At 58.4% G+C, this 14,911-nt stretch overlaps 1 protein-coding gene and 6 non-coding genes across 7 annotated transcripts; 3 read left to right on the forward strand and 4 right to left on the reverse strand.

Annotated features, from left to right (window-relative positions):
- Window positions 1-943: 943 nt before the first annotated feature.
- On the forward strand, window positions 944-1,015 carry TRNAQ-CUG. The gene has a single exon. It is a non-coding gene; the product is annotated as a tRNA-Gln (tRNA).
- Window positions 1,016-1,460: 445 nt separating this feature from the next.
- Window positions 1,461-1,542, reverse strand: TRNAL-UAG. The gene has a single exon. It is a non-coding gene; the product is annotated as a tRNA-Leu (tRNA).
- A 511-nt stretch (window positions 1,543-2,053) lies between these two features.
- On the forward strand, window positions 2,054-2,140 carry TRNAR-UCU. The gene is given in 2 exon segments: window positions 2,054-2,090; window positions 2,105-2,140. It is a non-coding gene; the product is annotated as a tRNA-Arg (tRNA).
- A 576-nt stretch (window positions 2,141-2,716) lies between these two features.
- Window positions 2,717-5,210, reverse strand: HES7 (hes family bHLH transcription factor 7). The gene is given in 5 exon segments (XM_030296939.1): window positions 2,717-3,039; window positions 3,042-3,182; window positions 3,479-3,566; window positions 4,157-4,252; window positions 5,169-5,210. Coding segments are annotated over 5 exon segments (690 nt in total).
- A 1,721-nt stretch (window positions 5,211-6,931) lies between these two features.
- Window positions 6,932-7,002, forward strand: TRNAG-GCC. Its single transcript has one exon. It is a non-coding gene; the product is annotated as a tRNA-Gly (tRNA).
- Window positions 7,003-14,276: 7,274 nt separating this feature from the next.
- TRNAS-CGA lies at window positions 14,277-14,358 on the reverse strand. Its single transcript has one exon. It is a non-coding gene; the product is annotated as a tRNA-Ser (tRNA).
- A 466-nt stretch (window positions 14,359-14,824) lies between these two features.
- Window positions 14,825-14,897, reverse strand: TRNAT-AGU. The gene has a single exon. It is a non-coding gene; the product is annotated as a tRNA-Thr (tRNA).
- Window positions 14,898-14,911: the final 14 nt, after the last annotated feature.

The raw sequence follows: 14,911 nt of genomic DNA on the forward strand, positions 1-14,911 counted from the left end.
GAGCGATCCGCCTGGGAGGCCCGCAGCCGCCGCAGCGGCCCCGCGCGGCCAGAGCCGTTACTGCAGCGGCCCCGCCTCCGCGGCCCTTCCCCCGCAGCGGCCAGACACCGGCCGGTGCTGTGCCAGACGAAGGACGGGAAAGCGCCGGCAGCAGCCGCGGGGCCCCTTCTGCTCCCTGCCGGTTGGGCGCCAGAGCCGCTGCGCACGTGCGTGCAACTACCTACCGCCTCTAGGAGCCTGGACTTCCGTAGACGCACAGCTCATATAAGTAGCAGAGCAGCTCTTCGACAAGAGCCCGGATAGCTCAGTTGATAGAGCATCAGACTTTAATCTGAGGGTCCAGGGTTCAAGTCCCTGTTCGGGCGTCTCGCTTTTTCTCTCTTTTTCCTTCCCCCACTACGAACCTACAGCTCTTTTTGAATACAACTAATCTCTGTATTCCTTTAAAACAAAACGAAGGGAAAAAAAGGGTAACGAAATGCTGTGACATGACTTTAAAAATGAAATGAGAGTAACCCCGTCGGGATTTTACTTTTCAGAAAGTAGAACGAACGATAGACAGACAGTGGAGGGAAAGCAGACATGTTTATGTGAATTTAAGTTTTCCAGTCAGCCACATTGGAAAGTAAAAAGAACCAGGCGAAATTAATTTTAACAACACATTTTATTTAACCCAATGAAATCTTATCATTTTAACACGTACTCGATATTTTAAAATTGTTAATGAAATTTTAACGATGTTCTTTTCAGTACGTACTATGTCTTGTAACTACGGTGTGTATTTTTTCCTTCACAGCACGTCTCCATTCACAGTTCAGGTGCTCCGAGGCGGGGGTCCACCGCCTCCAGCAGGTATTTGTGTTTCCGTTTTCTGTGAATGGCAGACACGCAAAATGAGAATATCAGTAATATGTACCCTCTCAAAGAAGGCCCATCGCGAGTGGGTTCCATGGTGTAATGGTTAGCACTCTGGACTCTGAATCCAGCGATCCGAGTTCAAATCTCGGTGGAACCTTAGGTTTTGTACCACCGGAGTGCTGTTATATTTATGAGCTTGGGGCAGGAGCCTCATTCGTCACCGGAGAGGGTCTGAAAAGCCAGCGAGGATGCTGTCCTTTGTTTTTAAAAACAGACCAGGTAGTTGGAGCCTCCAGCACACCGTCAGAACATACAGCCGTCGCTTAAACGTATAGCAAGTTGCGCTAGTCTTGGGAGCTACTGGTATTTGAGGACACGTTTAGGCACAGATCAGCTGTGAGGCACTTCAGGTTGCTTCCGCAGGTCCCATCAGGTCGTGGCTGACACAACCCGAGGCGGTCTGGAATACCAGACCGTGGAAGGCGGGGGTGGCTTGGCTGCAAGGAGTCCTCGTAAAAACAAGGGGGGCGTCCCACCGGGGCGGCGGCGGGCGGCCAGGACTTCTATATGGGGGTACACAGGCCACCAGAAAAACTCCATCTTGGCAGCGGTGGGATTCGAACCCACGCCTCCGAAGAGACTGGAGCCTAAATCCAGCGCCTTAGACCGCTCGGCCACGCTACCTGCGTGGAAGATAGTCCTCCCTGTAGTCCTCCTAAGAGACTAGAAGGAGACCCCGGGCTCGGGATGGTTGTATTAGATCGGCCGGCCGGCCGGCCCTCTTGGGAGATCGCGGACCGGGAAGCAGTGGACGGCGAAACGGCCCGGCCGGAGGAAACAAGAGACACACCGATGTTTTACAACGACACAAGTTTATTTTCCCGGATGGGGCCGCATCTGGGAGTGGGGTGCGTCTGGGCCGGGAGCATCCCCAAGCGGGCAGCCGCAGCTCTGTGCTCGCTCACATTCGGTTGCTCTCTGTCCCCGTTTTCTTCCACCGTGCGCGTCCGCACTCCCACCTGGCTCACGTGCTTTTGTCCCGCTACTTCTCCCAGGCAGGCCTGCGAGGTCGCAACCGGGCGCTCCCGGCATGCCCCGCCCAGAGCCCTCACACCCCTCTCCCTCCCCGCCCCCCCCCACCCCCCCACCCCCATGCTAGTACCCGTAAGCCGTCAGACGCCGCCGCCCGCCAGGTGGCTCTGTGGCGCAATGGATAGCGCATTGGACTTCTAGTGACGAAAGAGCGATTCAAAGGTTGTGGGTTCGAATCCCACCAGAGTCGATTTATTTCACGTTTTTTTTTTTCCCCCCCTCCCCTCTCTCTCCGACTTTTTCTTAAAGGCTCCCATCCCCTTCTCCCCCTACCCTATTTCAGTGTTTTCCACCTGGTTCAAGCTCCAACCTCAGTCTCCGCTCTGCTCTCTTCTTTACTTACCTGTCTGCCCCGGGGCTTGGGCCATGGAGAGCAAGACTGGGGGGAGGGGCGGGAAACAGAAGGAAAGGGAGACAGAAGTGGGCGTGGACGCCGAGATAAAGGCAGGCCCCTGGCTCGGGGACACACGGGGATTGAATAACCACTTTATTCCATGCACTAAGGACTCGGGAAGGGGCTGGGTCTGGGCCGGGGGCAGAGAGGGTACAATCCTAGTCGCAAAGGGGGCAGGGAAAAGGGACAGAAACCGGGGAAATATATATTATATAGATACTCTAATATAGACCACATCTCACCCGCGCGCTGCGCCCGCGCGCCCCGCCGCCCTCCCCAACACCTGCTCGCCCCGACGCCCGGTCCCTCTGCTTGCCCTCGGGCTGGAGTCTCTACCTCACCCCCAGCCCCCACCCCCACCCCCCGCAAAGCTCAGGGCCAAGGTCTCCAGAAGGCGGGCGGCGGGGGCGGCGGGGCCTTGGGCGCCCCGTCTTGTCTGTGCGGCGGCGGCGGCGGCGGCAGCAGTCCGGTGAGGGGCGCCGGCGCGCCGGGATCCCCGGCGCGGGGGGAGCAGGGGGACGGGGACCAGGCGCAGCGCGGGCTAAGGGTGCCCTGGTGCACTGGGGGGCGCTGGTTGCAGCGCGGGCCGGGCACCGGGGCGGCGGGGTCCAGCGGTGGGCGCGGCGCCTGGGGCCTCGGATCTACCGGCTCCAGTCGGGGCGGCTTGGGGCGCAGGTATACGTGCAGCGCGGAGAGAGCTGGGCGCGGGCGGCCGGGCTGGCGTCGTGCGCGAAGGCCGCCAGACGGAGCAGGCACTCGCGGAAGCCGGACAGGTAGCAGCTGGCGAGCGCCTCGGCGTCCTGGGCTGGGGACCGGGGAACCCCTGGAGCCGCGGCCGGCGGGAGGACGGGCGGGCAGGGCAGGGACCCAGCAAGGGCGAGGGAAGGGGCGGGGCGCAGAGATAACCGAAGCCCGACAGACGCACAGAGACAGAGACCCAGAAGGACGGACAGAGGAGAAAATGAGGGAGACACAGAGACAGACACGCGCGGGTGTTATTAACCTCGCCTCGGAGCAGAGCCTACCGCTCCCCAAGCCCACCGTCCATCGCAGGGTCCGCCCCAGCTACCCCGGCCCCGGGCCTCCGTGAATCCCCCCTCCCGCCCTCCGCTGCCCCACCCCCCCGCGCTGTACCCGGGGGCTCCACCCGGCTCCGCTCCCTCAAGTAGCCCACGGCGAACTCCAGTATCTCTGCTTTCTCCAGCTTCGGGTTGCGGAGGTTCTACAGACGGGAGGGGGAGGGCGCAAAGACAGAAAGGGGTGGGGAGAGAGGGGGAAGTGGCAGGGGGAAGAAGGGAGGGGGGAATGCGGGAGCTGGGGGTGCCCCCGATCGCGTTTGCGCGCCGCTCACGGAGCGCGCGACCGACCGAATGCGGAGTGGAGATGACGAGGAACGGCCCTGGGAAACCTCGAGCCTGGAGCGTCCAACCCGAGGGGGTGAAGCCCACCCAGAGTTGAGGAGCGGATTGTAAACAGCAAACCCCAGGGACTGAAATTAACCACCCTGCAGGCTGTTGGAGCGGGTGCGGGGAAAGAGGAGGGAGCATTTACAGACCCCAGAGGTGGAAGACTGACCCACCCTGGGAGTGAAATTTACAGAGCCGGGTGTGAAACTTACAGACCCCAGGGGTGGCCATGAAGAGCACGTTCTGAGAGCGAGAGGGGGTCTGGGATGGGACTCCAAAGGCGGGGCTCGGGTCGGGATGCCTTGGGGCCAGGGTCGCCAGTGCAGCACGTGTCCCCACCCCGGTAGGAAGCCCTGGGACGCGAAGACCGGATGCCTGGGGGTCTGGGGACGGCGGAAGGACTGACCTGGTCCCGGGTCTGCTCCAACAGCAGGAGCCTCAGCTCTTCCAGGCTGCGGTTGATGCGGTCCCGGCGCCGCTTCTCCACAAGCGGCTTCAGCATCTGCGACCGGCAGGAAAGGGAGAGCTGGCCGACCGGACCGAGACTCAGCGCGGCCGCGCCGGCGCTTGGGTCCCGCCGCCGGGTCGGTCCCGCGCCCACCCCTTCCCCAAGACCCCAACGAGTGCCTAGGGCCAGGCCCATCGGATCCCTCTCCGCTCCCCCTCCCAAAGCCCCTAGGGTCAATTTCTGTAGCTCGCCTCCTCTCTCTCCCGGGTCTTCTGCATTCTCCTGTCTTGTCCTCCCTCCTCCCCTTTTCTCTCTACGTCTCCGTCTCGTGCAGTGCCTCTGTCTCAGTGGAGAACTTTGGGGGGGGGGGCCTCTTTGCGCCCAGACACGTGGACACGTGGCCGCAAGGTGCCGGCCTCTGAGTCGGCGGCCCTGAATGTAAAAAGGGAGATCCTCGGGGCTACCGCGCCTCTTCTCCCGCTAGCCCGTCTATGCAGTCGTCTTTCTCCACTGGTTCTAAAATCTTCCTCCAGAGGTCAGGCCTCTGGGGCCAATGCCTTCCCGGCCTTCTCTATAAGGCTGCACTGGGTCAGCTCTGGCTCGCGCAGCACGCGCCGAGCAAGTGCCTATCCTCCCCGCTTTTCGTTTCCACCCACCTCCCTTAGCTTGAGCCCCCCTTATTTATTCCACTCGAATTGCGGCCCCCTCCCACGCCTTGCAAGCCGCAAGGTGCCAAATCCCATTACCCAAACCCAAGACCAGTACTGCCGCCCACGCAGCCCCTGCTCTGACCCCATCCCCATCCTCATCTTCGCCGCTTCCTTCCCAGCTCCTGGTTCCTTGGGTCCCCCGCACGCACACCTCTCCCCTTTCCAACGCTGCGTCTCCAGCCTCTTCCCTCACCCAGGGTCTCAGGGACGCGGTCCCCTGGCCGGACCAGGGACCTCTGCTCCCTCCCCTCACCTCTCACCTTGGGGCCGTCCCTATTCTCCGCTCGATCCCGAGTGACCATCGCTCCTCCGGACCCTGGTGTGGACCGAGCCCAAGCCGGCCTTGCACCTTATATCCCGCAGCTCCTGAGTTGGGTGGGGTGGGGGTTGGAGCCGGGCCCGCCCCCTTCGGCCCCCGGATCCCCCTCCGCTAGGCCAGGAGCACCAGGCTCCCGGAAAGGGGAGGAGCGCAAGGGGGGAGGGGAAGAAATGAAACTGACCTAGGAGTGTGGGAAATGAGGGGCCAAGGCAGCATTGGCTGATTTAAGGACCCTAAGGCTGTATAATGAGGCGGGACTCCGCTGAAGGGAGAGGTTATTAGGGAGAGAGGGAGTTGAAGAGCTTTGGGGACAGGACTCTGGAATGAAGTTCGGAGTTCCCCTCCTCCACCACCAAACGAGGCTCTCTTGGGAGCTCACTGGTCCCCCACCGACCCTGAAATAAAGGCTGGCACCCCTCAACCCTCCAGACTGGACCTTATACACCTTCACCCCAAATTCACCTCCCGCTGGGTGGCTCTGTCCAATTCAACTGGGGCTCTGCCTGGAGGCCAAAGAGACGCGCAGTTCGATCTAAGCGAATCTTAATTCCACCCCCCCCCCCCCCCCACATTGCGCGCACCGGTCTAGGCTTTGGGATCCATACTGAGATACGTACTAGAGACCCAGCAGATCCAGTGGAAAAGAGGATGTGTTACCAAGCAGCAATTACAAAGGCAGAGCGAAGTAGGAGCCGGGGAAAGGGTCATACAGACAGATGGCTGGACTGGGGAGGAAGGGGACCCTCGAAGGAAAAAAGGAAGCAAGGCTTGGAGTAGGAGGTGGAGAGACCTATCCACTTAGAAGTATTTGACTCAAAACTAACTATAGGAGATCCAGGCCTTTGTCCGCCAGGACACGGGACACAAGGAGTGCTCGTGCCGCTTGCTCCCCGGGGACCCCCGTGAGGCTAGGGGACAGGTTTTGTTTTGGTTTTTTAGGGACCAGAAAGAGATACAAAAAGGGATCAATACCCACCTCAAACCAAGAACATGACCCTCTGCAGAATGATGCGTGAACAGTCGGAGGCTTCAGGATAAAGTGTCTGAGAAGAAAAAAATCAAGAGATTTAACGGGACAACCAGACGGCCCCGGACAAGGACACGGAAAGACAAGACTGCAGACCGGTTGGAAGATAAGCTGCGCAGTCAGAGGCGGATGAGGCCTTCCGAGCCGTCCCAGGGCCTCTCCACACGTTGTGTTGTTGGGTTTCTCCCCCCCCCAACCCCCCGCTTTCTTTCTTTCTCCCCACCCCCCTCCCCGCCCCGCAGCCTGCCCTGCCAAAGCCCGAGCCCGGAGAGACACAGACCTTGGGGAGAGTGCTCCCATTTGGGGTCAGGGCCGCCAGCACATCCCACCTCCCCCCTACCTGGGCCAAATGGGAGCGCAGATGTGTGGCTCCCGGCAGCCCCCGTCGCCCCCCTCCTTGGGAACCTGCGCTCGGGCGGAGTTTTTCTCACCTGCACGCGAGGCTCGGGGCCCCGGGCTGTTCGCACCCGGGTGTGGGGCCGCCCCCCGGCCATATGGGGCCACTTTATGGCCCGGCGGCCGGATCCGGGCGGGAGGAAGGATGGCCTGGCGCTCCACCCACGTCAGCCATTCGGGCCGCTCCTTCGCTGAGCCCCTGGCCCACACCTTCTCCCGGACCGCGGTGGCCTCAACGTCTTACAAGTTCAGGTAGGGCCACCAAGGGCTGGCTGTCGCTTGCATTGGTGGTTCAGTGGTAGGATTCTCGCCTGCCACGCGGGAGGCCCGGGTTCGATTCCCGGCCAATGCACACGCTGACCTTTTTTTTTTTTTTTTTTTTTTTCTTCCCTCCCGTTGGCCCCAAATGGGGAAGAAATCTGCCTGAGAAGTTTGTCTATTTAACTCATCTTTTTTACCATAAGGTAGAGCTTGACGCTCTGGATGGAGATCCGGAGGCCGAAAGTCCTCCCACTGCCGTCCTCCCAGCCCGCGAGGTCTGGGGCCTTCCACACCCCTCCCTCCGCCCCCGGCCCCGCATCTCCGCAGGCGTCACCCTGAGAAAGGACACGCCGCTCGGATCCCTGCCCCGGGGGTCCTCCCACCCTCCGCGGGGGAGGGGCGAGGCCTTCTCGCCCTACGCGCCCTAAGTCCCGGGCCCTTCCGGCCATTTCTCTTCCTCGCCCTCTCCATTTTCTGTCCTCCCTGAACTGCGCTTTCTTTTTCTAAGTCCGTGGGTCCTGGTCTTCCTGTTATCGCGGTCTTTCTGCGCCCCCGCGGCCGCCCCGGCGTCTCTATCTCGGCATCTCTCGCGGTCCTGCCAGCTGTCTTAGCGACGGCCGTGCGCCCTCTCTCGGTCTCCAGCTGTCTCCGTGCGTCTCTAGCTCCGGGTCTCTCCGGCGCGCCCGGGTCTCTCATCTCTCTCGTCTCTCCGGGTCTCTGTCGCCTCCCGGCACTCTGCGCTCCCACGCTCCTGCCAGCCCCTGGGAAGCTCGCTCACACCTCCGTCCCTCCCCGCCCCGACCCCGCCACCTCCCGCCCCGCCCCTTCCCGGCCGCTTTGATCCCGCACGCGTCGGGCCGGCGGGCGGCCGGGTGTCCCCCGCCAGCTGCCGGCGGCCACTTGTGAGCAGAGGGGAGGCGGGAGAGGGCGGGGGCGACCCTGGGCCCCCGGCCTGCCGCGCTGCTGCCCGCTAGCCTCCCTCCGCGCCGCTACCCGGGCTCCCGCGGGCCCGGGTCCCTGGTTCGCGGAGTCTGGGTCTCTGTCTGGAGCTCGCCCTGCGTCTGTGTCTCCGCCTCCGGTTTCTGCCTCCTGTCTCTCTCAACCTGTTTCGGCTGCGGGTCTCGTGTCTCTGGATTGTGTCAGTGACCAGGGATGCTCTCTTCTCTACTCAGGCGCGATAGCGACTCCCAGAAGGAAACTGTGCGACAATCTGGGCATCTGTACATCTGTGTGCACAGCCTCTCTGTTACTCATTCAGTCGATATTTATGGAGTGCCTCTGTGTGCCAAGTATGGTTAGGGCTCTCCCGAAGCCCTACATCTTGTGGGGAGGGGAGCGTAGAAAATGAAACATCAGATGGTCATGGGGGGGGAGGGGAGCGGGGGGACAACCGGACATGGCAATGGCTTGAGAGTAAAGTGCTGCTTTCCTCTGGGGGGGTCAGAAACCAACTGGAGGAAGAGATGGTATTTAAGGCCAAGGAAGAAACAGGCGAAAGGAAACAGCAGGTGCAAAGGCCCTGAGGCAGGAATGGAATTTGCGGGTGGGCCCTAGAGAAAGAGCGCCAGGGTTTCTGGGCGGGAGGATTTGGAGTACATCAGAGGCAAAAATGGGGAGGCAGGCATGGCGCACCACACAGGGCTTTGCAAGCTCGGAAATGACTTTGGGTTTTATTCTTGAGGGCAATGGGAGGCGAGGGAGGGTTTTCATCAGGAAAGCCATGTTCGCCAACTTCTGTTTTAAAATGACCGCTTCGGCTGCCGTGTGAAATTGGGAGCAGGGACGACATTTGGGTTGCAGGAGCGGCCTCCTAGGCCTGACGTGATGGGATGGCGGCTTGCGTGAGGTGGTGGCCGGGGCGAGACACGTGAATGGGGCTCCCTCTGGGGTTTGGGCTTCAGTCACTGGGCGGTTGGTGGTGCATTTTATGGAGGTGAGAGGCACCAGGGCAGTGGGGCTGTGGGGAAAGTTCGGTCGGTTGAGATCCCCTTAGACATCCGAGCGGAAATCACAGGTAGGCCAGGGATGTAGAAAGTTGGGGGTCAGAGATGGAAGGTAAATATGGGGGAGTCCCGGGGAGAGAGGCGGCTTTGAGAGGGGCTGGAGCAAGGAGCCCTGGGGCACCCCAACAATTGCAGTCCAGGCTGAGGAGGAAGAATTGGCAAAGCGCCTAGGGGGTTGGTAGCGACGAGAAGGAGAAGGGGCCAGTGTCCCTGGGACAGAATTTGGGAAAGGAGGAGCAGTGGGCGTATGAAGAAGGGAACCCCGGCCCTAGCTAAGCTGCCGGGAGGTCAAATAAGGAGAAGAGGGCGAAGTAAGCATCAGTTTAGCATCTTGGATGTCACAGGTGACCTAGAGGGAGGGGGGGGGTGACTGTACACAATCCCAGGCCCCCTCTCCATCCAGTTCTGCTGTGAACAGTGAGCGGTACACGGTGTGGCCCGTAGGGGCACAGGTGCCCCGGGCTGCTCTTGGGAGGTGGAGGGGTGCAGGAGGGCAGGGGCGGGGGGGGGGGCCGGGAGACTCCAGGACCAGGTAGGAAACTCAGCCTCAGGTGGTAGGGGAGACTCCTCACCCACAGGGAGATGGGGGGAAACCAAGGGCGTGCGTCAGTTGGGGTGCAGGAAGGGTGACACGGGTTCTCCCGGTTCCTCTCCTTTCCTCCGAGAAACACGAGTCAGGCTCGCTGCTGGAAGGGAGAGGGCTCAGGCGGTTTGAGGAGAAAGAGGGCGTGACGGGGTCATTTTGGAGAGGCGGCCAAACCTCGGGGGCCAGAATAGTAGGATTTCTAGGCAGGTGGAGAGTCCGTTGGAGATGTGGGATCAAAAGTCTCAAGTTCAGGGGCCAATTTCACCACGAGGAGAATTAAGTGCGTGCTTCAGAAGCCCCCTTGCTTCCCCCTACAGGCTCCTGGAAGGGCCCCTAGCATTCACCGGGCCCTATGCTTCTGGGACACCTGCGAAAGTGAGACGTTTTAACTGTAAATGGTAAAGACCTCTCTGTCTCTTCCGCTCTGCCTGCCTCCGGCGCGTTGGCGTGGCTGCGGCCAGTTTGGGGATCCAGGTATGGGATCAGTCAGCCTGGCTACCCCGGGTGTCGGAAGGGTTTCCGGGAAGCTGCCGTCATCACCTGTGTCCGTCACGGGGCTTCGTGCCACGAAGGCCCAAAGCCACGAGACACGTGCGATGGGAATGTGTCCAGTGGCTCGCGTCACTCTGAGCCCGTGGACGGTAGGCGAGAAGCAAAATCTGAAAAGGAACCAGCAGCTGGTCTGTGGAGGTACGATAGGGATGGGCCAGCAGGTCGGGAACACACATAGAAAGAGGGGTTTCTGGACTTCCGTGACCTCTGCCAGCGTTTTCAACTTGTAAGTTGTCGGGATCTCGTTTCGCTCTAAGTAATGACTTGTGTACCCACCTTTGTATTCTTTTCCTTAAGAGCCTCTCTCCAAACCGTGGGAGTCTTCAGGCTCCCCAAACTGGGGCCCAGTTGGCACGGGGCTGCACGATTTTCTGATTTTCCTCCGGCCTTTGCTCCTGTGCCGATAAGGATCACGTGGCTGTGAGGCCACCCTCCAGGCGGATGCCCAGTGTTTCGGGGGGTGGGGGGTGGGGGGGGGTACGTGCGCCCCGCGGGCCTGGTGCGTGTCCTTGCACCTGGTGTGCGTCTGGGTATCTGGGCCTCCAGCCTCTTCCTGGCCTCCCTCTCAACAGCGGGCCTCATCCGGGCTTGGGGGAGGGGAGCTCGTGTCCCACACGCGCTGGGCCCCTAGGGAGGCGGGCCGGGAACTGAGACAGCGCAGCTGGTGAAGTGTCCGGGCTTCCCCTCCCCCGCTGAGACGTCTCCCCAGGCCAGGGCTCCAAGACTCAGCTCCTCCCTCTTTGTTCTTCAAAGGGGAGGCTGGCTTCCTGGGACCCCCCCTGGGTCCTGGTAGGGGGAGTTCCTGGAGGGTTGGGTCCTGGGGGGGGGGGGGGGGGGGTTGGGGGTTGGGAAGTAGGAGGACCAGGCCCCTGGGCCAAAGGAAGAATCAGGACAGAAGACCCCAAGTAATCCAAAACAAGACAGGCTCATCCTTTGTTCCCTTACGGGGCCAACCGTTCTTGTAGGGGAACCGGGCCGATGAACGTTGTGTAAAACCGATGTGTCCACGGTGGTAAGTGCGGTGGAGAAAAGTGAAGCAAGGGGGTAGAGAGTGGAAATTGTACTTTCAGAGAAGACTCATTGAGAAGGTGAAATTTAAGAGGTGAGAGTAAAAGCTACTGGGACGCCTCTGGGAAGGGCGCTCCAGGCAGAGACCAGCCGGCAGGAAAGCTTTGAGGGAAAACACGCCTAACTGGTCCAAGGAGCAGAGGGCAGCCTCTGACCGGTGACGGTAGTGCGGGAGTTGAGATCAGAGAGAGAAACGGGGCGGGGGCACTGATCGGCTAGGACCTTCTAGGCCGTTTCCGGTTTCCCGGGAAGGACTTGGCAGGACTCTCCCACTCCTAAAGAGAGGAGAAGGCTTTGGAGGGCTTCTTCCTGCTCGCCCCCCCCCCTCCGCTTTTTGTTTTGTTCTATTTCTAGCATTTTTAATTGCTATATAATGTCAAACCTCCGCAAAAGCCCATTGTTTCCGTTTGTCTCATTTGCTTTGTCATTTCTCTCCAAAGACAGCATGCATAGAAAATACTCACTTTCCAGGGTTGCTTGGGTGGCTCAGTCGATTGAGGGTCCAGCTCCTGGTTTTGGGTCAGGTCATGATCTCATGGTCACCGAGATCGAGCCCCGGGTGGGGCTCTGTGGCTAGCAACGTGGAGCCTGCTTGGGATTCTTTCTCTCCCTCTCTCTTTCTGCCCCTCCTCCACTCCTGCTGTCCCTCTCTTTAAACAAATAAACCTAAAAAAAAAAAAAAAGAAAGAAAATATTTGCTTTCTGAACCATTTGGAAGTACACTGGAGACATTAGGCCCTCTTGCCCCCAGTTACTGGGTGTGTCTTTCCCAAGAACAAGGACATTCGTAACATAACAGTACAGTTATCAGTATCAGGATATTAAAGTTAATATAATACCATTATTTAATCCCCAGTCCATCTTCAAATTTCCTCAAGTGTTCCAGTGATGTCCTTAATAGCTTTTTTTTGTCCTGATGCAAGATGCGGTCCAGGATCGCATGGTTGCATTTAGTTACTGCGTCTCTGCAGTCTCATTTAATCTAGAAGAATCTATCGTTAAATCTTCACAGTTTTGAAGAGACCAGCGTGATTTGGAGCTGGTCCTTCCGTTTAGTTTGTCCGATGGCTCTTCACGGTTAGAATCAAGTTGTTCAGATTATGTATTTGGGGCAGGAACATCCCAGAAGCAACGGCATGTCCTTCTGAATCACGTCAGAAGACACGTGTCAATTTGTCTCCATACCGAGACGCTGACTTTGATCACTCAGTTGGATGGCATTGGCCACATCTGTCCACTGTAAAGTTATTACCCCCCCCCCACCCCGAATAGTAATTAATATGTGCTTTGTGGGAAGACACTTTGAGACTCTTCGCTGCATACAGCCCATTAAAGTTCAACCACTACTCCAGTATCCATTGATGACTTCTAACTCCAGCACTGTTTCTACGTTTATTAGTTGGGCAGTTGACTATAAAATATAAACAGAGCTATCCCCTTCCTTCCCATTTTATTTCTTTTTCCTGTTATGAACCTTGGAGTCTCGATTCAGTGAATCATGGTCCACCACACTCGTATTTTAATGCTCAGATTGTCCCAGATTTAGCCAATGGGACCTCCTTTAACTGTAACCCTGAGCCGTTGGGTCTCTTTTTAAAATAGATACGCGAGATTCTTTGAGCATTTCTTTCCTTTCCTGGGCAACAAGGTGTTCCAAGATCGTCTTCTAATTCCCTAACCTGGAACCAGGCTTTTTTTCCTAGGAGCCCTGGTTCATTCGAGCGGAACGCGGTATTTAGTAACCAAGATCTGGGCACTTGGTGTGCTTGTTGGTTCTTGTGTATCTTTCCTTCTAGGCTCTCTCAGTGGAGCAAGCTAGGAGATATACGTATTTCTATATGTGGTGTATGTGCACACATTTCTTTCTGTATCTACACACATTAAAAGCCATGAATTCATTTTGATATCCCATTGGAAGGCTTCAAAGAGAGGAAGGACAGAATCTGATGTATGTTTTAAAAGGATCACTAAGCCCAATGTGTTCAGAGGAAGAAGAGAAGAAGCAAGGAAATAATTTAGGGGCTATTGTAACAATCTGGATGTAAGATGTGGGGGCTCGGACCAGGGTGTAGAGGTGATGTTTTGACAAGCAGTCACGTTTTTTTAAACCCGTTTTAATAAGAAATCGTGACTGATTTGATGTGGCATGGGTGTGTGACAAAGAGAGAGAATCGGGGGTGATCCTAAGGCTTTTACTCTGACCAACTGAAGAAATGGAATTTTCCATTACTGAGCTAGAAAGTGCAGGTGACGTTCATTTTGGGGAGGCCAAGAATTTGTTTGGCCAATTTATTTGTGATTCCCTATTAGATATCCAAGTGGAAACGGTAAGTAGGTAATAATATATATGCATCTGTAATTCGGGGAAGAGTTCTGGAGCCGGAGATGAACATTCTGGATTGTACTAATGTGTTATTCGTTGATATTATCAGTGAGTACAGATAGAGAAGAGGTTGGAAAAGCGAGCCAGTGGGAACACTCCGACATTCAAGGATCCCGAGGGTGTTGACCCACCAAAGGAGTCTGTGTGGGAGCTGTTCATGATGTAGAAGGAGTATCAGAAGAGTTAGGGTGTCCTAGAAGGCAGTGAAGAGAGCGTTTCTAAGGGGGAGAGTAAGCATCCGTGTCAGCTGGTGCCAAATAGCGATCAATGGGTTTAGCAATGCGACGGTCACTTGGTAAACTTAACAGGAGCATCTTGGAGGAATGGGGTGGGGGGAGGCACTTGATTAGAGGGGGTTCCAGAGAGAATGGGAAGACGGCATGGGGGAGAGTGGGTGTATGGTAACATGCTTTGCGGGAGAAGGGAACAGAGACGTGGAGTGGTAGATGAAGGGCCTCGTGGAGTGGGGTTGAGAGGAGGGAGACAGAAGCAATCTCGGAGGAGACGGGCAGGGGCGTGGGTCAGGGAAGCGGAATACGCCGGGGGTATAGCACTGGGCAGCGTGCTGGGCTCGGTGACGGGGAGGTACTCGGAGAAGCGGTTCAGGGACACGGTCGCCAGAGCGTAAGGCCCGCCAGGGGGCGCTCGCGGGCTGGTCGCGGGTGGCTGAATCCCGAAGAATAAAGGCCGGATCCTCCCCGGGGAAGGAGGCGCTAGAAAAACAAAGGCCTTTCTCCTTCGAAGGCAAGGATAGCCACTCCCAAAAGTACACACGCTGTGAGCAGGATTCGAACCTGCGCGGGGAGACCCCATTGGATTTCGAGTCCAACGCCTTAACCACTCGGCCATCACAGCCGCGTGCGGCTTGGGGCCTGCGCCACTATAGCTGCCTATCAACGGGCCCGCCTCCCGCCGGCCCCGCCTCTCCGCCTCGAGACGTCTGTGCGCGTGCGCCTCCCCGCGGCAGTGCGGGCCTCACCTCCTCGCCAGCCGCCGGAGGCCTGCGGAAGGGGCGGTTCTCGCGTTCTCGCTCCCTGCCCCCAGTCTCAGGACGGCCCCAACAAAATGAGGTAGAACCCGAACCCAAGCCCAGGGCGCCGTGCCCTTGAACGCATGGGATGCCCGCGCCACCCTGGTTCCTGAAAGCGAAGTGGGGGTCGGCCTTCCGATTCACGCTAAAAGTGCGCGAGAGCGGAAGCTCAAGGAGGAAACGGCTTGGTAAGAATAAGAATCTCTGGAGAGGCGCCCCAGCAAGACCCTTCGGGAAGATTGGAGAGACGCGTTGCCCTCGGAGCAATAATATACCGCTTTCTGCGGACCCAGGCACCGCTGGGATTCGAACCCAGGATCTCCTGTTTACTAGACAGGCGCTTAACCAGCTAAGCCACGGCGCCGGCGGAAGGCGCCG

This window comes from Lynx canadensis, chromosome E1, assembly GCF_007474595.2.
Source record: "Lynx canadensis isolate LIC74 chromosome E1, mLynCan4.pri.v2, whole genome shotgun sequence".
In the NCBI taxonomy this organism is placed as follows: Eukaryota; Metazoa; Chordata; class Mammalia; order Carnivora; family Felidae; genus Lynx; species Lynx canadensis.